This window comes from Euleptes europaea, chromosome 13 (genome assembly GCF_029931775.1).
Source record: "Euleptes europaea isolate rEulEur1 chromosome 13, rEulEur1.hap1, whole genome shotgun sequence".
NCBI lineage: Eukaryota > Metazoa > Chordata > Lepidosauria > Squamata > Sphaerodactylidae > Euleptes > Euleptes europaea.
The window spans coordinates 45,837,172-45,864,403 of record NC_079324.1 but is presented as its reverse complement, the minus strand read 5'-3'; the positions used below and the strand labels follow the sequence as shown (position 1 = coordinate 45,864,403).

At 46.7% G+C, this 27,232-nt stretch overlaps 1 protein-coding gene across 1 annotated transcript; it reads right to left on the bottom strand.

The window, feature by feature from the left end:
• Positions 1 to 897: 897 nt before the first annotated feature.
• Positions 898 to 17,744, bottom strand: TMEM233 (transmembrane protein 233). Its single transcript, XM_056859741.1, has 3 exons — positions 17,544 to 17,744; positions 5,666 to 5,800; positions 898 to 988 (listed from the first exon to the last, which is right to left on the bottom strand). The coding sequence occupies exons 1-3, from the start codon at positions 17,742 to 17,744 to the stop codon at positions 977 to 979; spliced, it is 348 nt and encodes a 115-aa protein (XP_056715719.1). The 3' UTR covers positions 898 to 976.
• Between the last annotated feature and the right edge of the window lie 9,488 nt (positions 17,745 to 27,232).

Genomic DNA, 27,232 nt, shown 5'->3' with positions numbered 1-27,232 from the left:
CGAAAACCTTTGAACTGCTGACTGCTGCAGACATATAGGTGCTCAGAAAGACACAGGGGTAGCCAGGTTGTCATTTTACCTCTGGCCAGCTGGCTACCACCACTACCATTCCTGACTTTCAGGGGAAGGAGTTGTCCAGTGAGTAACATGCAGTCATAGAATGGGACAAACACAAACCTTCACAAAAGCACATTCAATCCAACTGATGCATTAGAAGGGCTGTAAAAGAGATTTGCAAAAAGCATTTCAGCAAAACGGGAGTGCGTACACGTTGGAACAACTGCCTTGTATCTGGGCTGGAGAGAAGTCGACACAGGAAGGAAAAAGAATCGGACGTTGGATTAACAATGGAACAGGAAAGAATACAGATGCGGGGCAAGTCCCTCCCTTAAAAAAAAAAGTGACATGATACAAATCATTCTTTGAGAATGAGGTGAAAACTCAGAAGGGGCAACCAGCAGAGAAGGCGTCACGGAAGTCCAGAGCACAGTGCGAACAGGGAATTATTCTCCTTTAGCATTCCGAGAGGTGTTAATAGATCTAGCGAGCTGTGGCAGTCCAACGGCAGCATTGGGGAAGTCAAGGAGAGATTGTCCAGCACATTGCGGTTCTGTTCTTCCAACTCTCACTAGTTCAGCCAGTGAAACCCTCCAGCCTGGGAGACGCTCCACACGGGAAGGGGTGTACATACCGCAATACGATGCATTACGGACACAGGCTGCATCTCGGACATACACTAAAACAGGGGAGGGAGTGTTATTCTAGAATAGCATTATTGAAGAAATACCGCTTACTTCTCTCATCACACAGCCCTGTGACTGGCAAGAATGACCAGTCTGTTCACTAGTGACTGTGCCTCCTGGTCAATTGATCAGTCTGGGCTGGAGGATCCCTCCTTTTTCTCTTCTTTGTTTGGGATTTTCTGCTTTTCCCAGAGGGCTTGAAGACGGCGACCTTTCATGTCCACTCTTGGTCTTCAGATGGCATACTGCATTAGGGTAAAAATAACGGGCGGGCGTTTGTTTCAAAGAGAGGGGAAGGGAAAGGGAGATAGAAGGGGAGACAGAGGGAGAAAGTTTGATTCCAGGTTTAAATTATTCATCTTGAAGGCCTAATGGATGTTTTATTTAATGGTCCTTGTGCCTATTAAACAAACGACCCGTTGCATTAGCGGTTCGATGCTCTTTTCAATCAGGGGCATTAAGTCTGCATTGGCTGCTGTCATCCTGTTGCCTGTCAGGCTTGAATTGTGCATCAGGGAGATCAGGGGGTACTGAAAAACTGATAAGATTCCTGATTGTCAGGAAACGACTTGATGTTTGCTAATGGGTTTTTTGTTAGTATCTTTTATCTTCTTTTTTACCTTTTACACAAAGCGCAGGGAGCTCTTCCTTCTTTAATCGCGGAAGAAACAATTTCACATAACTCTGGACCATTAGCAGAGGTGCTAGTCTTTGACCTTGTGGCACCAGAACATGGACCGGTGCCCAGTTGGATGTCCAGTCTGCACAGCCATTCAGGATGCAAAAGAAAAAAATACCCCACCATGCGCTACAAAGTGTCACCCACCGATTTCTTCATACCAAAGCACAAGAGCAGGCCAGGTTCATTTTTCTTCCTGGTCATCTGGCAACTACATCCATTTGGTCTCTTGTTAGGAATCGAACCCTGCAAAGTACTAAATAATACCATGTGCTTGATATGAAGAAGAAGAGTTGGTTTTTATATGCCAACTTTCTCTACCACTTAAGGGAGACTCAAGCCGGCTCACAATCACCTTCCCCTCCCCACAACAGACACCCTGTGAGGTAGGTGGGGCTGAGAGAGTGTAACTGGCCCAAGGTCACCCAGATGACTTTGTGTGTAGGAGTGGGGAAACAAATCCAGTTCACCAGATTAGCCTCCGCCGCTCATGTGGGGGAGTGGGGAATCAAACCTGGTTCTCCAGATCAGAGTCCACAGCTCCAAACCACGGCTCTTAACCACTACACCACGCTGATGATACTCTTCTATTCAGCACCCCACTCTTACCCTCCACAACTGCAAATTCCAGCATTGGATTTAGAACAAAACATATGACTTGAGAGGTCTGGGCAAAAATAAGCAATTTTGCAGGGATGTAATGATTTGCATCATTGGTACATAACACATGAAATTTCCTTCATTCCAAACCCTGAATCTGTTTGGGTGTTCTGAAGAGTCAGGCTTTAAAGCTATGGCAGTGCTTGTTAAACAAGCTTAACAGAGAATGTGAAGCTTTCCCACCACTTCCATTGGCATGACCTCATTGCATCGGCTGTGGAACAGAATACATTTTAAGACTCATGAGAAGTTGATCTGCTTCACTAACTTGAAAACATCGAAATGGGGGAGGCGATAGGGAAGCAGTGCTGTTGTTGGTGCCAGTGATAAGGCTGTGACCCCACGCTGCCTGTGAACAGCAGAGCAGCCTTGGCTTTAGGTACTGGAAGGGCCTGGTTGTTGATGGGAGACAACGGTCAGTAACCGGAAAGAGGCTGCCATGAGAAATCTCTTGTTCCAAGCATTTTCAGTCATACCTGCCTGCTTGAAGGCAGGGCAGGCATTGGAACTTGAGTTCACTGAACAGTTAGAGGTTTCTGTGGGGAGAACCCAATTAATAGAATCATAGAGTTGGAAGGGACCACCTGGGTCATCTAGTCCAACCCCCTGCACAATGCCGGAAACTCACAACTACCTCCCCCACACACTCCCAGTGACCCCTACTCCATGTCTAGAAGATGGCCAAGATGACCCCCCTCCCATGAACTGCCCAAGTTAATAGAATCAGCATTGCTGACAGATGGCCATCTAGCCTCTGCTTAAAAACCTCCATGGAAGGAACACTTACCACCTCTTGAGGAAGCCTGTTCCACTGAGGAACCGCTCAAACTGTTAGAAATTTCTTCCTAATGTCAAGACGGAAACTCTTTTGATTTAATTTCAACCCGTTGGTTCTGGTCTGACTTTCTGGGGTGTTTGGGATGAAGGAATTTCAGGTGGTGCAAATTGTCATGTTACGGACATGGGGGGTAAGAACACTTTACAAGTTGACACCTACTTGCTCACAAAAGTTCTCCTTTACAAATATTGGGGTTGAATAGTCCCGAAGTGGTCTCAGAACCCCTTGAATATTCTCTGCAGGGGCAGGCAATGAAGCCTCAATTCCCTGGTGCAGTACAGTTAAAGGTTTCTTTGGGCAGAACCCATTTCGGGGTGTTTGGAATGAAGGAATTTCAGGTGGTGCAAATTGTCATGTTATGGACTTGGGGGAAAGAACACTTTACAAGTTGATACCCATTTGCTCACAAAAGTTCTCCTTTACAAATATCAGGGTTGAATAATCCCCAAGTGGTCTTGGAACCCCTTGAATATTCTCTGAATAATCTCTGTATGTTTAACTCCCAGTGGTGATAACCTGGCAATAGATATAGCCCTGACCTGGATGGCCCAGGCTAGCCTGATCTCGTCAGATCTCAGAAGCTAAGCAGGGTCAGCCCTGGTTAGTATTTGGATGGGAGACCACCAAGGAAGACCAGGGTTGCTGTGCAGAGGAAGGCACCTCTGATAGTCTCTTGCCATGAAAACCCCAAAAGGGGTCGCCATAAGTCGGCTGCGACTTGAAGGCACTTTACACACACAGATATTGTGCAGTGTTTGAGAGGGAGCTCGGCTACTGGAAAACACTGGTGGCAGGTTTGCACCACTGTGTATCACAGAGATGCCCAAATTTCTGACCCGAGGAGCCGTCAGCCACAGAGCCCCAGCATGCTGCAAAGGATTCTGGGCTGTTTTCTGAGCGGCCCAATCAGTTCACACAGGGGAGTGCCGGGCCTCTGTTCTAGACCAAGCTACCTCCTTAGTTTCCTCCAGAGGAAGTTCTCTAGTGGTGGCAAGCCATGTTTCAGCTGCTCTTATTACGCAATCCCCAATACAATAAACAAAGACTACAGTCCATAATAACATGTGGAATCCAAGGCTAATCCACATGGCTAACAGATCACTTCAGGATACAATGGTTCCACGTTAACATACCACACCCTCATTAGCACATTATCTTGATCCTTACAGGACAATGATTTGCACATTACCTGTAATACTTTGCAGGACAATGACTCCGATCAAACCCAACCCCCTTCTGACTGTATATTACTCTTCCCACACACTTGACACTGAGAGACACTGTCCTTCAGTGTTACTCCTCTGAAGATGCCTGCCACAGCTGCTGGCGAAACGTCAGGAAAGAAAATACCAAGACCATGGTCACACAGCCCGGATAACCTACGAGAACCAATGAACTCTGACCCTGAAAGCCTTTGACAATATTTTAATCCCCAATACGTTTCCAAAAAATCCAGGGTTCTCTAGAAGACAGCTTGAAAAAAATGGTATGTGATATTTGACAGCTGGCAATCTTGCTGCAGTATTTAATATTGGATGGTATTTGATAGTTGAACACATGAAGCGGCCTTATACTGAATCGGACCCTTGGTCCATCAAAGTCAGTATTGTCTACTCAGACCGGCAGCAGCTCTCCAGGGTCTCAGGCAGAGGATGTCTTTCACATCACCTACTTGCCTAGTCCCATTAACTGAAGATGCTGAGGATTGAACCTGGGACCTTCTGCATGCCAAGCAGATGCTCTACCACTGAGCCACAGCCTCTCCCCTAAGTTGACATGTAAAGGTGTTTCTTACTGTCGCCTTTGCTGGATCGCACGTGACATGCATTGGCACTTCAGCATACAACATCATTAGCCATATACCATGCCCTGGTGACAGTACAATTGACGAATCTCATATTTTGAGTCCGCAGAAACTGAAACTAATTGAGAAACCTAGTGGAGTGACCGTAATTTATTATTCATTGTGGGTTAGATCCAGCCAGCTTTCCCACTCAATTTCATCCAGTTCCTCTCCTTACTACAGCACCCTTCCCACATAGCTTTTGTCCAAGCAGATTCTCTCCAGGATCAGAGGAGCATACCGAATATATTAGGTGCTGTGGGACACAGGCAGGATAGTGCTGCTGCAGTCGTCTTGTTTGGGGGCTTCCTAGAGGCACCTGGTTGGCCACTGTGTGAACACACTGCTGGACTTGATGGTCCAGCATGGCTTTTCTTATGTTCTTATGTTCAGATCTCATGATCCCTGGCATAACATTTTTGGCAGCCAAAGGGGATCCCTTCTTCCATTTTTTGCCAGCAGAAAATCTGGTTGTATTCAACCTAATATTTATAGAACAATTTAAAGCCCATCTTTTTCAGAAGGTTCATGGCTAGGGTTGCCAGCTCCGGGTTGGGAAATACCTGGAGATTTTTGGGATGGAGCCTGAGGAGGGTGGGGTTTGGGACTCAATGCCCTAGAGTCCAATTGCCAAAGTAGCTATTTTCTCCAGGAGAACTGATCTTTATTGACTGGAGATCAGTTGTAATAGCAGATCTCCAGCTAGTACCCTATTCATGGCATCTAACAAAGCTAAAAACTCACAAAGACTGTTAGAGCTGTGGCTCCCAGGAATTAAGCAAGAACACTTCGGTTGCATGAATGGCTGTATGGGTGGCATGATACCACCCATTACCCCTGCTGCCCAAACCCACGGCATTTGTGCAATTGCAGAATGACAGGAAGGGCCCAATAGTGCTTACCGTAGTGAAATGGACTACGCAGTACAGCGCTATGATCACGATCCCAATAATAATTGATGCGATGGCTACCCAGAAGGCATTGTGGCCCAGCCTCTTTGACCCTTCAAAATCTCCGTCATTGTAACTGTTCACTGCCTGCAAAATAAAAATGTTTTTCAAAAAATAGGATGACTAATTATTAAAAACAAGCAAACAATGTTGATCCTGTTTTTAGTACTGGAGCTCGCGACGTCACGGTTGATTTCTGCTTAAAAACCGACCTGAAAACAGGCGCCATACTTTTTAAACTCATCTAGAACAGGAGTTGGATCCACATGGTGCATATTGGATATACAGTTCCAGATAGGGTTGCCAACATCTTGGCAAGACTATTGGAAGGCGGAGGGAATTTTCTGAGCAAGTTTTCTAAGGCTGAAGAAGCCACCTTGTGGTGAAAACATTATTAATCCGGAGGACGTTTCCTTGCATTGCATGTCAGCAACTTTTGGCATTATTCTGCAAAAATAAGATTTAAGAAGAGGACAGAAGTGGACTTACTCCATCATACTCATCTTGTTCCTTGTTGGAAGGGAAGTCCAATGGACTTTTGGAGAACTGCATTTTTTTGTTTGATTATATGTTCCTTGTCCATTGTTATTTCTCACACAGTGTATAATTGTTTCACATTGTATTACTTTGTTGCACTGTATGTCATTTTGTATAGATATGGTGTTAGTATTTCGATATATATTATATAGTAGAGCCTAGTACTGGTTTCCTAGTTTTACTGTTCCTACTTTACAGTACTGGTGAATTTTTCTGTTGGTTAACCTCCAGGTACTAGCTGGAGATCTACTATTACAACCGATCTCCAGCCGATAGAGATCAGTTCACTTGGACAAAATGGCTGCTTTGGCCATTGGACTCTATGACATTGAAGTCCCTCCCAGCCCCAAACCCCGCCCTCCTCAGGCTCCACTCCAAAAACCTCCCGCTGATGGCAAAGAGGGCGCTGGCAACCCTAGTTCTACATCAGAACTCCTCAAGACACACCTTACGCAGCAGTGCATACTAGTACTCTGGCTTTGGGAAAATACGTAACTGTTTAGGATTGCCCATCAATATATACAATTAAGGGTTTGCTGGAGTCTTACTATCAACCGCATACTATGTATCTGGAAATTGTTTGCATGTTGACAGATGTGGGCTGCAGGTGATAATGCTGTGCTGAAGCTGCCAACCTGTATGGAGAAAACTGGGATGAAACTGAGGTTTAGAATCCTGGTTTGAGTGCAGTAAGCAATTTCCCATCCATCAATGCATCTGCAGTCAAACATCACAGTGAACTGGAGCCACAAAGTGTTCAATCAAGCTTTTTGTGTGGAAGGTAGGGTTGCCAACCTCCAGGTACTAGCTGGAGATCTGCTGTTACAACTGATCTCCAGCTGATAGAGATCAGTTCACCTGGAGAAAATGGCCGCTTTGGCCACTGGAATCTATGGCATTAAAGTCCCACCCCTCCCCAAACCCCGCCCTCCTCAGGCCCTGCCCCCAAATCTCCAGGTATTTCCCTACCCGGAGCTGGCAGCCCTAACTGAAGAAGGAACAAGGGGTAAATGCAAGCACATCAACAAACTGTGTTCATGCCCAACTGAAGCTTCATTGCACTTTGTCATGATGCCTGAATGTACCCTTGGCGTTAATAGGTGCATCCTTTAACAAGCGATGTTTTTCTGGGAGGAGTGTCATCTGATAAGAGGAGGAGTCCTTTGGGGGATACTGAAATAACACTCCATATATCTCCATCTCTGGTAGCCTAGGGTCTTGCCAATACTGCTTGTGTGTGTGTGTGTAAAGTGCCGTCAAGTCGCAGCCAACTTATGGCGACCCCTTTTGGGGTTTTCATGGCAAGAGACTAACAGAGGTGGTTTGCCAGTGCCTTCCTCTGCACAGCAACCCTGGTATTCCTTGGTGGTCTCCCATCCAAATGCTAACCAGGGCCAACCCTGCTTAGCTTCTGAGATCTGACGAGATCAGGCTAGCCTGGGCCATCCAGATCAGGGCTTAGCTGATCCAGCAAGGTAGTAACTTTCTCAAAAAAAGGAGATAAGATTAGTCTGACATGACTTGTTCTTGAGAAACCAGTGCTGGCTCTTAGAAATCAGATCCATCCTTTCTAAATGCTCAAGGACTGACTGTTTGATGATTTGTTCAAAAACTTTTCCTGGTATAGAAGTCAAGCTGATGCGTCGCTAGTTACCTGGATCCTCCTTTCCCCCCTTCTTAAAGATGGGGACAACTTTTGCCTGCCTCTAATCTGCTGGCACCTCACCTGTTCTCCAAGACTTCTCAAAAATAATGGACAGAGGCTCAGAAATTACATTTGCAAGTTCTTTGAGTGCCCTTGGATGCAATTTATCTGGCCCTGAGGACTTTGTTTCATTTAAAGAAACTATGTGTTTGTGCACTACCCCAATGCCAATCCTAGGCTGCAAATCCTTTCCCTCATCACGTGTTCTGTTTATGCCATGTTGAGCACCACTTCCCTCACAAGAAAAGACTGAGGAAAAGTAGGAATTGAGAAATTCTGAACTCTTTTCATCTCCTGTTACAATTTTACTTTCCGGTCCCCGCAATGGGCTTATTTTGTCCTTTTTCTTATTCTTACTCTGTACATAGGAAAAGAACCCTTTTTTGTTGTGTTTAGCATCTCTCACTAGCCTAAGCTCATAGTGAGCTTTAGCTTTCCTAGCACTCTCCCTACAAGCACTAGTTATTTATTTACATTCATCTTTGGTTATAAGGCCCTCTTTCCACTTCCTAAATGAGTCTTTTTTAGTTCTCAAATCTTTAAAAAGCTGTTTATGGAGCCACCCTGGCCTCTTTAGGTTCCTCCCATTTTCCATTCTTATAGGAATGGTTTGTGATTGCGCCTTCAGTATTTCATTTTTAAGAAACTCCCACCCTTCCTGAACTCCCCTCTCCTTAAGTATTTCTGACCATGGGATTCTACCCAGCATAAGTTTGTTAAATTTGCTCTCCTAAAGTCCAACCTATATGTCTGACTACGTACAGTTTTTCCTTTCCTCAAGATTGCAAATTCCAAGATTACATGGTCACTACTACCCAGGGTGCCTACTACTTTATCAACCAGTTCTTCCCTGCTAGAATCAAATCTAAGATAGCAGATCCCCTTGTTTCCCTGTCCACTTTCAGGAACAGGAAGTTGTCAGCAAGACAAGTCAGGAATTTATTGGATCTTGCATTTTTAGCAGAGTTGGACTTCCCACAGATATCTGGGTAATTAAAATCTCCCATGTCCCATCTCTTTGAGAACTTTGTAATCTGGTCTAGGAGTGTCTCATCCAAGTCCTCTGCCTGGTTTGGTGGTCGATAGCAGACCCCCACCATAATATCATGATTATTTCTTACTCCTTTTATTTGTACCCATAGACTCTCAACTGAACTACCATGCTCAGATTCATGTACTTCTTCACAAGTGTACACATCTTTGACATACAATGCTATTTCTACATTAACGTCCTTAATGGAAAGGATGGATATAAATGTGAAACATACTCATAGAAGCAGCTGCTCTCTCTTACTACCTGAGATTATTATTTTTTTGGCTGGCGCGCTGGGGATTGGACTTGGGACCGTTCGCAGGTGCTTTTCCATTGAGCTGTGGCCGCTGCTCATAAACATATCCCTGAAGTCAGCTCAGCAAGTTTTAACACACCAAAGACAGTATCCTGTTCATTCCTCTGCATGCTGGAAAGATCATTGGCCCAGCAAGGTCTAATTAGAGCAGGCTGGATATCCAATATTTATGCTCGCCTTTGGCTCCCAAAGGATATCAAAGTCCTAATCTTGGCTCCCTCTTGCAGTGGTCAGCATTCAACCTCAAAGAACAGCAGCATCAGGAGAAAAAGCTTGCCAAATCCTTTATCTTGGCTTCTGATTGGTCAGGAACAATGTTCAAAGACAAAAAAAAAGTTATCTCCTGTTGCATGTTGGCCTTGTCTTTTGGAGCGTCTGAGGGCCACACACTCACACAGTACTACCTGCAACATTTCAGGTTAAAATAGGGGCTCTTCCGGAAACACCCAAATCTTCAGCCTGCTGCAGTGTTCACTAGGTTTTGGGGGTGGAGCCTGAGGAGGGTGAGGTTTGGGGAGGAGAGGGACTTCAACGCCATAGAGTCCAATTGCCAAAGCGGCCATTTTCTCCAGGTGAACTGATCTCTGTTGGCTGGAGATCAGTTGTAATAGCAGGAGATCTCCAGTTATTACTTGAAGATTGGCAACCATAGGAATTATAGAGGTGAACAGTTCTAATAATCCAAGTGCAAACCATGCACGGATTTATGCCAGTGTACTAAAACAATCACACAAAGTGCTCCATTGTAGATTTGTTACTTCTTGTAAGTGTAGGGTTGACAACCTCCAGTGGTGCCTGGAGATCACAACTGATCTCCAGGCAACAGAGATCAGTTCCCCTGGAGAAAATGGCGGCTTTGGAAGTTGGACTCTATGGCATTAAACCCCACTGAAGTCCCTCTCCTCTCCAAACTCCGCCCTCCTCAGGCTCCACCCCCCCCAATTCTCCAGGTATTTCCCAACCCTGTAGCTGGCAACCCTATGTAATGCCATTTTGTGTGTGCCATTTCCTAATAAACAACTCACAGTAGCCAGAACTTGAGCTGTAGAAACTTCATGGATTATTCATCAATGCGCCAACTGTTAGTAATATTAAGCTGTATGTTTTTATTTATGTGAATGGGGTTTCTTATACTGGCTCTTTGTTGATCTCTTTTTCCTTTTTTTTAATTGCAAGAGGTTGATGATCCCTGCCCTGAATGAAATGGGGGAGGGAATACAAGCAGGGAGAAGGACAAAAATAAGGGGTCAGTTCAGGATCAGGGGCCATCCCTGTACTAGGCAGGTACAAACTGGCAGGTCCTTGAGCCATTTGGCCCATTTTCTCTCATTGCAAGCAGTCGATAAACAGATTCAGAGGAGAGCTCATTCAATTGTCTGTACACTTGATGCCAGGCACCTCTGAGTGCTTTAACACAGCACCCCAGAGGAGTGGGGGGAAAGCTTTTCCTGTTAGCAAATATCTTCTGTCTCCATACCCTCGCAGCTTCACTCAAAGGCTCTGGCAAAGGCCCAAACCACTTCGAATCTCCCAGAGCTGATAAAGATCTGTCCATTTCTCCTCCTGCCCCTGGTAATCCACCACACCGCAGTCCATTAAGTTTTGCAAAACGGCCTCTTTTGCAACCAAAGTCCTTCTTCTCCACTTCTCTCCCCATCAGCCACCCCCGCTCCTGTCTTTTACATTTGTAATCAATAACAAGGGCACTTTTTTTTCCTGCAGGAAGGATTCAACCGCATCTGCCCACAGCCTGATGCGCCTCCTGCAAAACGGTTAAACTTGGGAAGCATTAATAGAGTCCAGGTTGCTGCATTAATATCTCATGTCCCGGTGGGGATCTGAATTGTGTAAGAGGTCACAAGAAAGTTAGCAGTGTGTGTGTGTGGGGGGGGTTGTTTTTGGCTAGGGTGGAGAAACTGAGATGCCACCAGTTCCACTGCCAAGGATAGGTCAATCCAGGTAAGGGAGGCAGGGTTATTAACTCAAGGTTGGGAAATTCCTGGAGATTTGGAGGTGGAGCTTGGGGAGGGAAGGGCTTGAGGAGAGGAAGGACCACAGCAGGGTATAATGCCATAGAGTCCACCCTCCAAAGCAGCCCTAGAGAGAATGGCTTTGCCTGAACCATCAAAGACAGAAGAGCTATGGGAACCGTCTACATTGACAGCAGGGGGAGAAAAATAATAGCCTAGCAGGCCAGCTTGCTGGGGCTTCTCACCTGGGCCTTGTAGCCTCCTGTCCTACAAAATGTAAAGGAGTTCTCTAGGCCTCAGAGGAACGCAGCAATCTGTATTGGTTGGGCAGCACAAGCTGCAGCCAGGGAACCTCAAAACTTCTTTGTCCTCAGCCTGCCAAGTAAACAAAAGCATGATCTCATGGAGGAGGGATGTGAGACGGTCTGATGGGCACTGCTGGAGATGGAGCTGAAAAGTGGGATGATGTGTTTGCAAGACCGTTGGGATGCTGGGTCAGGGGCAGCCTCAAGATCACATTTTTATCCCTCCTTTCCTCCAAGGGTCTCACAGTAGTAGTGGTTCTTCCCCACCTATTTTATCCTCACAAGGGTTTTGTTCAGGACGACAGGCTGGGAGCAACAGTGCCTGGGCCAAGGTCACCCAGTTTGCTTCATGGTAAAGGAGGGATTTGAACTCAGGTCTTCTCAGCAATTGACTTAAAAGTCCAAGTCGCACATTTGTATCAGATGTGCAAGGGAGTTTGTGCATCACAGACAAACAGAGGCCTCATTCTGATCTCAATGGCAACATGCACGGAAACTGGATTCAGCCTCATCCCCCGCCCCCACCCGCATGACATTTTCACATCCTGAAACACCACCCTGGGGAGCTGCTATTTGTTGCTAAAATTATGTAATTTACATGTAAAAATTACATGCAAACAGCTGCTCCCCGAGGCAGTTTCAGGACACAAAACCAGTGTAGGGTTGGAGGGAAACCAAGATGCTCATTCCCTGGTTCTATTGATTTATTTCTTACCTGGTAAAAAAAAAAAAAGGTACAGACAGATTACAATTCCATCTAAGCCTTCATCAAACACAACACAGAATAAGAACACCCATTACAATTAACTTTAAAACAACCCGCCACAACTCAAAGGAAAGCATAAGCAGAGAACAGCTGAATTAAAACAATGAATCACTGTAAACAGTGAAGCAGAGATACTGTCCAGAGAGAGAAAACTGCCACACCAGAGCAAACATTGAAATAAACTCCAGGTGGGCAACGGTGCCATGCTTGGCTCAAACCACAGAGGAAAATGTCTCCCAAACAAAAGGTACAACATTTGTCTAGTCTTCTTAAGTTTATGGCAGGCTGTCTCTATCACTGCAGAATCATTCTTTGTCTAGCTGCATCTCACTCACCTTTGATGCTGATTGTACAGCATCTTTGGTATACAGATTCCAGACAGGTAGCAGCATTACAGTATTCAGCAGTGGCAAAAAAATAACAACCCCCCAGCTCGGTGTCTTGTGGAATCTTAAAGACTATCAAGTTTATTGTGGTAGAAGCTCTGAGTGGCCTAGAGGCCCTCTTTACCAGATGCATCAGCTATATACATGGGTAGAAAGGCAAATAAACTGGAAAAAGGAGAATCATTGTCACAGCACAGTACTTCTGTGACAACTGTGGACAGATCAAGGTGCTCTTTATTCACAATAGCAAAAGGGTTGGCGATCTTGTACTGAACACGAGAAGCAGCCTTATACTGAGTCAGTCCCTTCATCTTCTTTCTCCCCCCGTCCCGTTCTTCGTCTCTTCTCTGCAGCCTCCAAAAAACGAGCAACAAAATAAGTAAGCTGAAGGTCTGAGTCCTCTAAGAGGAACTGAATCTTTTGCTCCAAAGTTTATCAGGAAGATGTGGACCATTTGTTAAAACATGGTATAATCCATTTTAGCCTAAGTTGGTATACATAAGGACAATGCAAAAGGATATGTACCAAGCAGTCCACTGACTGAAGAGGGCAGGGACACAGCTGGTCTGAAAAAGGGATCTTTAGCATACGAGTCCCTTGGTCGATCAAGATTAGAAGCTCTCCAGGGTCTCAAGCAGAGGTTATCACATCATGTACCATCTTGTCATTTTAACTGGAGGGACCAGGGATTGAACTCGGGACTTCTGCATGCAGAGCAGATGCTCTGCCACTAAGCCACAGCTACTCACTTGGTTTTTACAAGGTAGTGACCCAGACTGACTGACCATACCCCCTATATTTCACGACCTTTTGTGTCCTCCCCACTTTACATTTTTCCCCTCTGCACTTGTGTGTGGGTATGTTTTTCTCTCTGTTTCTCTCCGCCAACAGAGAACAAATGCTTCAAACATCTACCAAAGTGGACTCTGCTTCTATTCCACAAAAGCTTCTGCCGTAAGAAACTTATTGGCCTTCAAAGCAAAGGGGCTTTGTGATCCTTCTTCCAAACACCGACATCAGTGGAAAGTTCCTTTTCCACCAACCAGATGCTCGGGTGTTGCAAGAAGGAAACGCCGGATCGATTGAAACCAGTGCTCTCAGCTGGTACCAACAGCACCAGTCAGCAGCCCTTTGGAACAGAGGAAGGGGCAGAAAATCCATTTAAATGGAAATGGCACTAGGCACTGTGCACAGCTTGTGGGTGCTGGGAACAACACTCTTAACAATGACTTAGTGCAGGCAGTTTGCTCCTTTTTCTGTTCCCTTGGCCTGGTTAGCAAACTGGAGAACAAAACAGAATATTAAGCAATATAATGGATGGTGTCACTTCTGACTGCAGGCAAAGGATTGCATGTTGGAAAGTCTCCCTACGTTAAAATTTCCCTGCAGACAGTGCAGCAAGCAAGATTGCGGGGGGGTGGGGGGACGGACGACGACATAACTTTTCTCCCTGGAGAACTAGTTTTATCTTTGTATGAGGTTTTTTTTTTAATCTGAAGGAAATGGGAATATAGCAAAAGAGGTCATAGTATGTTCACCCACCTCATCAGTACCTTGTTTTCCTGCATATGTGAACCAGGCCTGCTATTTGAATGGTGAAAGGCTAAAGTTTCCCTACACTGCAAAGGATACTTCCAGGGTACAGAGGACCCCAGAATCAGCAGTTTAACAGAGGTGAATTTTGGTCTGCATCAAATACAAAGCAATTTCATACGGTCAGCCTTTTAAAACTCATGACCAACGTTATTAATGAGACTGATTCAAGGGGCAGGGTCTCCCCTCCCCATTTCAGTGATAGTTTATGGATGGATTTAATCCTGTTAGTGACTGCAAGCAGAGAACCAGTGGATGGTAGGTGCTCACTCAAGGTTAGTTCATTCATCTGGAGCAAAAGGACACCCTCTCTTGATGATTCAGTTGCACAAAAGAAGAGGAAGGGGAAGTTTGGGGGTAACAATCAGTGGTGTGTGATGTATCTCAGTCTTGAGCCAGTCAGATCTGTCCAGGAATCTTTGGAAGGCATGCCTATATTCAAAAAGTTGAAAAGATCCTCCAGCCCAACTTCTTTTATAGATGTTCCACAACTAATCTGTCTCTGGGAATGACGTGCAGGATCATCCCAGAGTTCAAGGGGCATTCAGGGACCCTAAATGCTGACTAGTCCCTTCAGTTGCCCTTTTTGCACACTCACAGAACTAAAGAGAGGTTCAAAAAGTGGATTTTATTCTCCCTTGTTTTCACAGCACATTTATAAATAGAATGAGGAGTGTAAATGACATCCAAAGTTGGGAATACGACAAAGGAAGTGGGAAGCTATATATTCTTATTACCACTCTGTTAACGTATATTTTATTCTGCTGGTCCAGGACTGTAATCAATTATTGATTGATTATTGCAGAATTTTTAAAAAATGTGATCTTAGGTATAACCCCCAGGTCAATTACCTGCATGGTAGTGAAGTCTGCAAGCAAGACTTTGTAAACTTGCTAAAACTCTAAGTTCCACAAAATAAAAATTGGTTTTGTATGCAATGGTGCTGAATTTTTTACAAACAAAAAGCAAAAAAAAAAAAACTGCTGTAGGGGTTAGATCCTACAGTTGTAGGAGGAGGATTCTAAGGACAATGCCCCCACCCTTTCTGAAACCCTCTCTAAGGAAAGTAGATCAATAATGCAAGAGATTGCTTCTCTGCCAAGTCTAAGCTCTTCAGTGCTGTTCTGAAGGAACATACCCACATAAAGAAGAAGGAGAAGATTTTTTTATGCTGGCTTTCTCTGCCACTTAAGGAAGAATCAAACCGGCTTACAATCACCTTCCCTTCCCCTCCCCACAACAGACACCCTGTGATGTAGGTGGGGCTGAGAGAGTTCGGAGAGAGCTGTGACTAGCCCAAGGTCACCCAGCTGGCTTCAAGTGTAGGAGTGGGGGAACCAACCCGGCTCACCAGATTAGCCTCCTCCACTCACGTGGAGGAGTGGGGAATCAAACCCGGCTCTCCAGATCAGAGTCCACCGCTCCAAAACTCTGCTCTTAACCACTACACCAGGGAAGGGGGCTTCTGATAAAGTGCCCAGGTTTGGGGGGAGGGGGCAGGAAGAGTTCATCCCTTTCTCATGCACAGTTCATCCCGAGGACACTGGCATGAGAGAAATGAGAGGGAGTAGACAATTGCACTTCCCCTCAGAAACCTACACAAAACAGTCCTGGTGCTGGCTGTATAACTTGTTGGGGTCCGGCAGTCTTTCTTTGGTGGGGGGGGGGCGCAGACTGAGGGATATAATTACAGGAATAATCAATTATTTGGTTTATTATTATTATTATCTGTACCAAAGGGGTAGGAAGTGCTATCCGCATATTCTGCCATGAGCATCCTATGTCTCAGGGTCATACTATCACTACTTCTTAACATTCCTGCCATCACTACTTCTTAACATTCCTGCCTACCAGCTGTGAGCTGGTACTTGCACAGGGCACTGTAATCCACCAGATGCCATTGGCAAAACTGTTTTTTTTTTTTTTTTTAATTAAGAGAGAGAAATAAGATCATCCGCGCATGTGGCAGTTTTTAACACCCACATCACACAATTGTAAAGCTTCGCACTGAAAGAGAGATCCAGAAACCTCAAAACTTGCATGTAACCACAGAAGACAGCGCAAAGCAACGTTTCACCTAAAGAAATGAAGCGTAGACAAACCAGACTGAAGATGGTTCTCAGTTCCTTACATTGAGAGCCTAAACAGAGTTACTCACAACTCCTGCTTCCTTGGGCGTATAAGAATAATAAGCCATATTTTGAGGGTGCAGGCACCCAGTTTTGGAGAACTTAGCCAGGTTTTGGACTGGAAAACGGGGAAAGACCCCTTGCAGAAAAGAGTCCCCAGTCTGAAGAATGTCTGATTTTGGGTGGTCCAAAGCCGGTTTTTGGAGCGGGGAGCCGTTTAAGTACCTTTAATCCCTGTGTTTGAACGAGAAACTGTAAATAAGGGACGGGAAGCCAACTTGGACCGCATCCTCAACGCAACGGAGGAGAACGCTCAGCCTGCGCAGGTTGACCCTGGAGGAAGCCCCACTGCAAGCACCGAGTTTACTTCCGAGTAAACTCGCGTACGGCGTGGGTTTTCAGCATTTATGCCTGGGAGGTTTCGCCTCGGGCCCGCCGCTCTCTCGATGCGCATCGTCCCCATCCTCAAACCTCTCCATGGGCGAAAACGCACGGTCGCTTGAGCCTCCTTTCTTCCCTGTTCCAGCCAGGATTCAGCCAGGATCGAACGCACGAACGTTCGAAGAACGTTCAGCCAGGATCGAACGCACGGACGTTCTTCCCTGTTCGTGCGTTCGATCCTGGCTGAATCCTGGCTGGAACAGGGAAGAACGTTCGTGCGTTCGATCCTGGCTGAACGTTCTTCGAACGTTCGTGCGTTCGATCCTGGCTGAACGTTCTTCGAACGTTCGTGCGTTCGATCCTGGCTGGAACAGGGAAGAAAGGAGGCTCAAGCGACCGCGCGTTTTCGCCCCACGGGGGCTTATTTTTGAGTTTTGAGAACTGGGATGGGGACAACGCGCATCGAGGGAGCGGCAGGTCCGAGGCGAAACCTCCCAGGCACCAAGGGCTGCGCTTCTCCCCGCATTTCCTCGAACGGGACTCCTGAGCCAACACGCAAGACACGGGGACGGGGGGGGGGTCGAGGAGCCACTGGGACATCCCACCCGGGGACGGTGCAGGGCGGAGGCGGGCTGCCCCCTCCCTCCCTCCCCCCCCCCAAGGCCGGGGGTCCGCTCCGGGGGTCCCCCTGGCGGCGGGGCTCACTCACCCAAATGGAGAAGACGAAGGCGACGATGTTGATGGGGTAGGCGGGGCAGAAGCAGGAGAGGATGCTGAGCCACAGGTAGTTCTTGGGCACGGGCGCCTCTTCCTCGGGCCCCGCCGCCGCCTCCTCCTCGCCGGCCGGCTGTAGCCCGGCTCCCCCCGGGCCCCGCTTGAGGGCGGAGGAGGGCGGCGAGGAGCCCTCCATGAGCGGCCGCCGGAGGGGAAAGTGGGGTTGGACGGGGCTGGACGGGGCGGGCGGCGGAGAGGCGCGCTGCGGAGGAGAGGGCTGCGCATGGAGGCGCTGCGCTCAGCCCCCTTGCCTTGCCTCGCCTCGCCTGCCAAGCATCGGACCGCGGCCAAGGGGAGAGCCCGGCCCAGCCCAGGCGCTCAGGTTTCGCTCCCAAGACCCGGGACTGGGGGGGGGGAGGGAGGGAGACGGCTCTCCGGGGTGGGGCGAGGCTCGCCAGAGATAGGCTAACCTCCCTGATTTCTTTCTTTCTTTCTTTCTTTCTTTCTTTCTTTCTTTCTTTCTTTCTTTCTTTCTTTCTTTCTCTCTCTCTCTCTCTCTCTCTTTCTTTCTCTCTTTCTCTCGCCTTCATTTACACCAGGGGTGGAGAACCTTTTTTCCGCCAAGGGCCATTTGGATATTTATGACATCATTCGCGGGCCATGCAAAAGGATCCTCTTGAAAATTAGCCGACCAAGCCCCAAGCAGGCAGCTGCCCCAGGTGACCCCCCCCCCATGGTCTATTGCACCAGGTTAACAGTTTCTTACCCTGACCTGGATGGCCCAGGCTAGCCTGATCTACGCTGACGTAGCTGGAACAAAAGGTCTGATGCGCATGATGATTTTTTTGGTCATTTCCCCATGCAATGTATATCTGTATTCTGTCAAGTGATCTGTGATTTATTACGAGAGTTCCCCTCATCTTCTGATGTGGAATAAAGTAGCTTCATAGAAATGGGCAGAATCAGGGCCTCTCTGTTTGGCCTGCTGCCCTCAGGTAAAGCTGCGATTCTGTGCACATTTGAGAGTTGGTGAGCACAGAATTGGGCTGTGTGCCTCTCTCCAGTCTGACATCTGCATTTTTCAGCAACTGGCTTAAGAATGTACCTAATACGCTCAATGCATTTGTATATGTGGTGGTTCAGTAGAAGATCTCCCCCATTATGTCCTGTCCTGTCCTTTATATACTGAGCCCTGGAACAAATTTCTGGCAAACATTCTTTCAGTGTCACAATTATCATTTGATGTCGACGGATTAATCGTATTTGTTATTGTTTATTGCTCATTAACAATAAAGTCATAAGCATATATGTAAGACACATAGATGCCTAGAGTGTATAAAAATACATGAAGTGTAAAAAGCTTATAATAAATTTATACATGTTCAACAAAATCTCTTAGGTTACATGCCAGTGTCATTTACAGACAGATTCAAAACAGATAAAAGGAAGTATTTCTTCACACAACGCATAGTTAAATTGTGGAACTCCCTGCCCCAGGATGTGGTGATGGCTGCCAACTTGGAAGGCTTTAAGAGGGGAGTGGACATATTCATGGAGGAAAGGGGTATTCATGGCTATTAGTTAGAATGGATACTAGTCATGCTGCATACCTATTCTCTCTAGTATCAGAGGAGCATGCTTATTATATTAGGTGCTGTGGAACACAGGTAGGATGGTGCTGCTGCAGTTGTCTTGTTTGTGGGCTTCCTAGAGGCACCTGGTTGGCCACTGTGTGAACAGACTGCTGGACTTGATGGGCCTTGGTCTGATCCAGCAGGGCCTTTCTTATGTTCTTATGGTTTGTCATTGCCTGCCTTGGTGTAATGACCCTGGACTTCCTTCATGGTCTCCCATCCAAATACTAACCAGGGCTGACCCTGCTTAGCTTCCGAGATCTGACGAGCCTGGGCCATCCAGGTCAGGGCATGCCTAATATACTACGGAGAGAACCAGAATCCACCTCTGTGTAACCTCTTGGGAAATGGGTGTGACTCTCCTGCGGGGGCTTCCAAACGCAATTGACACTTTCCGGTGGCCGGCTTGTTCAGCAGCCAGGGCACAGTGTGGAGGGTCAGCAGTTGGAGCCACAGCTCTCCCGGTTGGATCGCCACCTGCAATATGACAAATGGTCAGTCTGGGTCACTACCCTGTAAAAACCAAGTGAGTAGCTGTGGCTTAGTGGAAGAACATCTGCTGTGCATGCAGAAGTCCCAGGTTCAATCCCTGGTACCTCCAGTTAAAATGACAAATCACAGACAGGAGCTCCTTGGTGGGTGCTGACAGGTAGACCTCTGCTGCAACGGCCCACCCCGGGGCAACGGCTCACGCTATGCAAAACACCCTCACCTGTCTGGCGCTCTTGTCCAAACCAACAGCAAATGATGGGCCCACCTTGGCCTCTGCTGCTGCAAGGGAATGGATTTGAGGAGGGTGTGGTTACCCATTCCACTCAGCATGTCCATAGTGTCCTGTCCAAGGGGGAGTCCGGCAACTGCCTGAGCTACCAGTCCAGTGCAAAGCCAAAAGCTAGGTCCCCTTCCCCCAGAAGCTGTTCTGGCCCAGTCCCCCCGCACCATACCCCCTTGTGCACAGGGGTGATGGGTGGGGGTCTGAGGTTCTTGCTGCCCCCTCTGGCTGTCCGTCTGAGGTACAAGAGGTTGCGTTGTGGGGTGCCTCACAGCCATGAACGAGGGGAAGGGGGAAAAGAGTTTGGAGGAATGGTCCCTTTCTTACCTGTCAGTGCATGACTGCTCCTTCGGATTCAAGAGCAGAGCAGAGTGCTGGGGCCCTGCACCAGCATAACTGGTTTTTACGCCAGGGTATATTAGGCATATACCAGCACATGGGTCAGTTGGCTCTCTGAGCCCATCTCCCCCGCTTAGGATCGCGCTGTCTCCCATTGGAATGAACGGGACACAAATGTGCTTCATTTTCGGACGGATCATGTCCAATATGAGGTCCATTTTGCATCTGTTTTAGGGTGGCGCCCGGAGCAGAGGCCCTTGTTTTCCACATACACAATCCAATACATTGCTAGAAACTGCTAACCCATTTATCAAGGGATTTCAGAGAGAGCTCACGTATGTGGCTGAGAGCACTTTTGAGAGCCAAGGCGGTGGCCTGATAGCAGGAAATTGATCGATTTTTAAATGGCATCCATTTGTCTCCATTTACTGATTGGTGCAAGGAAGAGAATGAATGGCTCTGTTGCATTACAGAGGGAGGTGATATAGGCCTTTTACTCTCACCAGTCTGGGAAATCCTGATATATTGCAAAGGGAGCTTGCAGATCTGGAGAAGCATGGACAGAGGTTTTGATGGTTGGGGTGTCCGCCTAGGGCCCGGAAGAGCTGGCTTTCAAGTCCCATTCTGCCATGAAGATTACTGGGTAAGAAGAAGAAGAGTTGGTTTTTATATGCCAACTTTCTCTACCACAAGGAAGAATCAAACCTGCTTACAATCACCTTCCCTTCCCCTCCCCACAACAGACACCCTGTGAGGTAGGTGGGGCTAAGAGAGCTCTAAGAGAGCTGTGACTAGCCTGAGGTCACCAAGGTGGCTTCATGTGTACTAGTGGGAAACCAATCCGGTTCACCAGATTAGCGTCTGCCGCTCAAGTGGATGAGCAGGGAATCAAACCTGGCTCTCCAGATCAGAGCCCACCGCTCTAAACCACCACTCTTAACCACTACACCATGCTGGTACCTTCAAAACCTTCAAAACTGTTGTGAGGATAAAATGAAGAAGAGCCACGTACGCTCCTTGGAGGAAGAATGGGATGAAAATTGAATACTTAGAGTTGGAGAAAAGTTAAAGATAAACAAGTAAGGGACACATAAACAACAGAGGCAGAGCGATGGGAAGGAGGGATCGCCTCTCTTGGTATGTTCCCCAGAGATTGCTAAAATCATCAAATACTAATCTACTGGTGGTCCCCAACCTGAAGAGTGTCCAGCTGACCTCAACCAGGGCCAGGGCCTTTCCTGCCCTGGCCCCTGCCTAGCAGAACAGTCTAATGAGACCAGTACCCTGCGGAGCCATATGGAGTTCTGCAGGGCCTGTAAAACAGAACTATCCCACCAGGCCTATGCTTGAGGCCAGCTATGGTTTCCCTTATCAGTGCTGACCTCCCTACCCTACTCCACCATACCTGGATGTTGTCACCTATTTGCAGGCTCTGCACTTCATCTGAACTGCCTGCAGTAGGGTTGCCAACTTCCAGGTACTATCTGGAGAGCTCCTGCTTTTACAACTGATCTCCAGCCGATAGAGGTCAGTTCTCCTGGAGGAAATGGCCGCTTTGGCCATTGGGCTCTATGGCATTGAAGTCCCCTCCCAAATACCACCTCCTGAGGCTCTGCCCCCAAAACCTCCCACCGGTAGTGAAGAGGGACGTGGCAACCCTAACCTGCCGGCTGGCTGTGGCCTTATATCACAATTAAATGCGCCACTGGAGAAATATGATTGTACTATTTTATAGGGCTGTTTTAATTTATTGGTTTTTATGAGCTTATGTAGTGGTATTGTATATTTACTGTATATTTATTGGTATGTGAGCTGCCCTGAGCCCGGCATTGCTGGGGAGGGTGGGCTATAAGAGTGACGTAACAAACCAATAAATAAGGGAAGATCAGAGAAGACCCAAGGTCTTCAAGGAGTCTTGTGGCACTTTAGAGGTTGTTTCCATGGGAAGGTTTTATTTCATTTATCTGTTTTACTCTATTTACCCCCTGCCTTTCTTCCCATTGGAGACTCAAAGCATCCTACATCTTTCTCTTCTCCACCACTGTACCCTCACAACGCTGCGAGGTAGGTTAGGCTGGGAGTGTGTGACTGGGCCAAGGTCACCCAGCAAGCTCCTATGGTAGGGGTGGGCATTCAAACCTGGGTCTCCCACATCCTAGTCTGACAGTCCCTCCCTGGCTCTCAGAGCTGGCTCCATGCCCCCCTCCCAAAACCAGCAGCAGGTTTGGGGGCTACAACCAGTCAACATGATGTCATGTGCAGAAAAAACATGCTGTGGTACGACGTTCTGGGGAAGATCCTATTGAAAGTGTGTTTGGGATCCAGGTGGGGAGGAAGGTGCCAGGCTTCCTCTCCTCCCACCCACATCTGGCGCCACATGCAGCACCATTTCCTGTTATGCCCACCTTATCCCTGGCCACAGAGGGCTTTTTAAAAAAATAATCGGAAGATATATTTTTACAGCACCCTTTCTCTATAGTGGCATGGGTGCATCTGTAATTGCAGCCAACTTATGGGGATCCCAGCAATAGTGTTGCCAACCTCCAGGTGGTGGCTGGAGATCTCCTGCTATTACAACTGATCTCCAGCTGATAGAGATCAGCTCACCTGGAGAAAATGGCTGCTTTTGGACCTGTGGCATTGAAGTCGCTCCCCAAATCCTGCCCTCCTCAGGCTCCGCCTCCAAAATCTCCAGGTATTTTCCAACCCGGAGCTGGCAACCCTTCCTAGCAAGAGGCTTTCAAGGCAAGTGAGAAGGAGAGGTGGTTTGCCGTTGCCTTCCTCTGTAGAGCCTTCCTTGGTGGTCTCCCATCCAAGTACCAACCCTGCTTAGCTTACCAGATCTGACAAACTATACCATGCAGCTTTGCATCGGCCTATAGTGATATGCCTATTATTTTTGTAAGCTGGCAAAAAAACACTTGGCAATGAGAGGGGGCAATGATGGGTCTGGGGGATACAACAGAGAACACCCCCATGCGGGGGGCTCTGTTGCTGCTGTGAATGTCGCTGCCTTTGCAGCGGCGATGAGAGCACAGCCAGGAATCGCCCCCACTTGGATGCAACTTCTCAAAAAAAATGTTATTCCAGCATTACAAAATGTTATTCCTGCCCTGAGCCTGGCCTTGGCTGGTGAATTAAGGGCAGGGTATAAATGGAAACATAAAATAAACATAAATTTCATGGACTAGAGCCCTCTACTTCAGAGGCAGGAACTGTTCATGAAATGTGCAGGAAGACACTGAAGAAAGCTACAAAGGTTGGAAGGCAGCTCCCGGCAGGGGAGCTGTTGAAGAAAGGTGGGGAGGAATACCCAGCAAAAGTACACACAGTCCCTTTAAGAGCTGACCCCCCCCCCTCCAAGTAAAGTGCAACAAGGCTGAGGTTTCAGGGTTAGGGACTCAGAAGCTCCGTGATTCACTGGGGATGCCTAATTAATCACAAGGTACTCCTGGAATTGCAGGGGGAATCCCTCATGCATATGATGTTTGAGAATTTGGAGCAGAAAACTGTGCAGTAAACCAAACACAAATTTCCCCTGCATAAATGACCCAAAATCATGGCATTTCCTCCTCCAGTGGGAGAATCTTTGGATTTTAGAAATCAAGTTTACAGAATGTCAAGTATTAAGAGAAAACTGGTATAAAATGTTTTTCAGATGGTTTTCACACCTAAAGATATAGCGAAAGCCAAAAAAAAGACTTTAATTGGGAAATGTTGGAAATGTCCCAGCACAGATGCAACATTGTATCATATGTGGTGGACAATGTAGGAAAGCAAAAAAAGTATTGGATAATGATACATGATGAAATGCAAAAGATATTAAAAATCAAGTTTGCGTTGGATCTGAAAAACATGTTAAATAGTTCACCAAGCAACATATCAAAAACACATAACAAACTATTTAAGTACATGGTGATATATGTGGCAAAGTGAGATATATGTGGCAAAATAGAAAGCAGAGAAATACCCAGATTTAGATGAATGGATTAATAAACTGAGTATGCAACTATGGCAAAACTGATATATTTTATACATAATAGACCAATTTCAGAATTTCAGGGGAAATGGAGTGTTTTTTTAAAAATTATATAGCAAAAAATTGGAACAGGATTGAACTAAGCTAAATTAAAACAGAATAAGAAAGATTTAGGTAATATATGTCTAAAAACAAGTAATAAATATGTTATCCGATATGGAAAAACGTTGAGAACAAAGAGTAGTGCAATTCAAATAAGTTGATAATTGAGTTGCAACTTTGAATGGTAAGCTCTACGTATATTGTTATATTGTGTTTATACTTTAATGTTTTTATGTTTGTTTGTGTTTGTTAAAAATAAAAGAATTGCCTCTTCCAGGAGATTCATCTGCTGGCAGGCGAAAACTTTGCTGTTTTGTTTGGTATTCCTTCACTGACCCTCTTTCCTATTCATGTGTGATGTTTAATATATATATATATAGTAACTCTGCTTCGAACTGACTAGCTGGAGTCTACATGCTTATGCCACTATGCACATATTATCATAATCAAAGCTAGGCATATGGGGTGGATGCTGGCAGCCCGCAAAATGAGCTGACTCTTCACGACACCTTTTGACCACCAGGTGACAGCAGATAACTACTTTTTTTGGAAAACCAGCTGAGCTTGTTTTTCCCCCCAAGTGGGACGGTCTAAAGTTAAAGACGGAGGGGGGGGGGAGGTTTTTTTTTTTAACACTGCGCATTTTGAATTGTATTTTGTCTTCACAAACATATAAAAAGCATCAAACCAATGTTACAATTGATATGAGATACAGCATAGTTTCCCAATACGTAGATTAATGTGAATACTATCACTGTAATTAGCATCTTTAGATGTGGGAAGGAAAAAAGATAAAGGAAGAGAGTTGAAAGCAGAGAGAAATGTCACCTGATGGATTTCTGCCTGTTGTGAAATGCATAAGAGCTATGCCTAAAAATGCAGCATCAGATCCAGAGAGAGAGAACGAGCAGACTAGGTTGCCAAGTGCCTGGAGGGGGGGAAAAACCCTGTCCCTTGAACAGAGGCTTAATTGAATGTTATTGTAGTTATTTACCTCTGTCCCATGACAAGCTTCAGCTGTCTGTTTCCACACAATTTCCTGTTCCCAACCCTAGCCCTTATGGGTTTGGCGTAAAGTGGCATGGGAGGGGCAGGGCCCAGGTTGCTTGCTGGATACTCTGCACATGCTCAGAAGAATTTATATTACACTGATCGAGCTGAGGTTTTAGTTGTGGGATTTTGCAACACCTTAAAGACTTTCTTTTATGTTTGTTTTTTAAAGCATAAAGCTTTTGTGGGCTAGAGGCCAGTACATCAGAGGCATGAAGTGAAACCGCATTCTGCAGAAACATCTACATAGCAACAAGAAGAAAACAGGAGCAAAGATTATGAACAGGAGAAGACGGAATTAAAGGCATAAATTCGAGTTTACAACATTTCTGTGCTCCAAAGTATACCAGCCAAGCACAATTCGTTCTCAGCTTTGGAATCCTCCCCTCCTCACAGCGTGGTGTAGTGGTTAAGAGCGGTGGTTTGGAGAGGTGGACTCTGATCTGGAGAACCGTGTTTGATTCCCCACTCCTGCACATGAGCGGCGGAAGCTAATCTGGTGAACTGGATTGGTTTCCCTACTCCTCCACATGAAGACAGCTGGGTGGCCTTGGGCTAGTCACAGTTCTCTTAGAGCTCTCTCAGCCCCACGGACCTCCCAGGGTGTCTGTTGTGGGGAGGGGAAGGGAAGGTGATTGCAAGCCAGTTTGATTCTCCCTTAAGTGGTAGAGAAAGTCAGCATATAAAAACCAACTCTTCTGCTTCTTCCCCTCCCCATAGAACTCAATTTCCCAACTTTGTCATTCCTAGAATGGAAAAGAGGAAGACCCAACAAGAGATGGATTGACTCCATAAAGGAAGCCACAGCCTTCAATTTGCAAGATCTGAGCAAGGCTGTCAAAGATAGGACATTTTGGAGGACTTTCATTCAGTTCTATGAAAAAAGCCCACAAGAAAAAAGCCCACAAGAAAATTGCCCACAGAAAAAAACCCACGGTCATGAATGCACACAAGAAAAAAGCCCACATGGGAAAAAACCACACACAGAAAAAACCAAACCCCACACGGAAAAAAGCCCACTTTTACAGAAGTGTGAATCAAATTAATGTGAAATGTAAGAATAAAAAATGAATAATTATCAGGCATTATCATACCAGCACAAATAGTGGTTTTCATGATTTGGAAATAATAAAATACGGTTCTTTCTGATCTAGTTATTTTTTATTAAGTAATTGTTAATGTTAATAGTTGTGAAATTAATGTTATGGGTTGTAAAAATATGTTATGGCTGTAATTTTTAAAAAACGAAACAAATAAGTAATATTAAGTATTCAAATGTGAGTATTTTTCTGTGTGGGCTTTTCCCCATGTGGGCTTTTTTCTTGCGTGCCTTTATGACCATGGGGGTTGTTTTTGTGGGCAATTTTCTTGTTTGTGGGCTTTTTTCTGGTTACCCTTTCATTCATAGGGTCGCCACGAGCCGAAGTTCAGACACCCCAGGCGCTGGAGGGCGGGAGGGGGACGAAACCACGCGCGTCGGACTCGACAGGCACGCTCAGGAGGAGGCGCTAAGACCTTGATTGGCACCCCCACCGGCCAAAGAACGTTGCCCAGGCCGCCAGCCTCTCCCAGAGAGGAGGGCGTGCGTGAAACGCGGCGCCCGTTGGTCTGAGTCGGGGACGGCCACGTCGCTCACGCCCGGGGCCAGCCAATGGGCGCGGAGGGGCGGGCCCGGAGGAGCCGCCCCAGCCAATGGGCGTGTCGGCAGCGGTGAGGCAGAAGCGGCGCGGCCGGGTCGGCGGAGGCGGCGATGGCGCCGGGCGGGCTTCGTCCCTTTCGCCGCTGCCGGGGCTGAGGGGGGCCGGGTC

What these genes read in the sequence shown, in the direction of transcription:
- TMEM233 (XM_056859741.1), bottom strand. Translation starts at nt 17,744, where the DNA reads ATGGAGGGCTCCTCGCCGCCCTCCTCCGCCCTCAAGCGGGGCCCGGGG. An exon ending in CCTTCGTCTTCTCCATTTGG is followed by an intron (nt 5,801 to 17,543) that starts GTGAGTGAGCCC and finishes TTTATTTTGCAG; the next exon opens with GCAGTGAACAGTTACAATGA.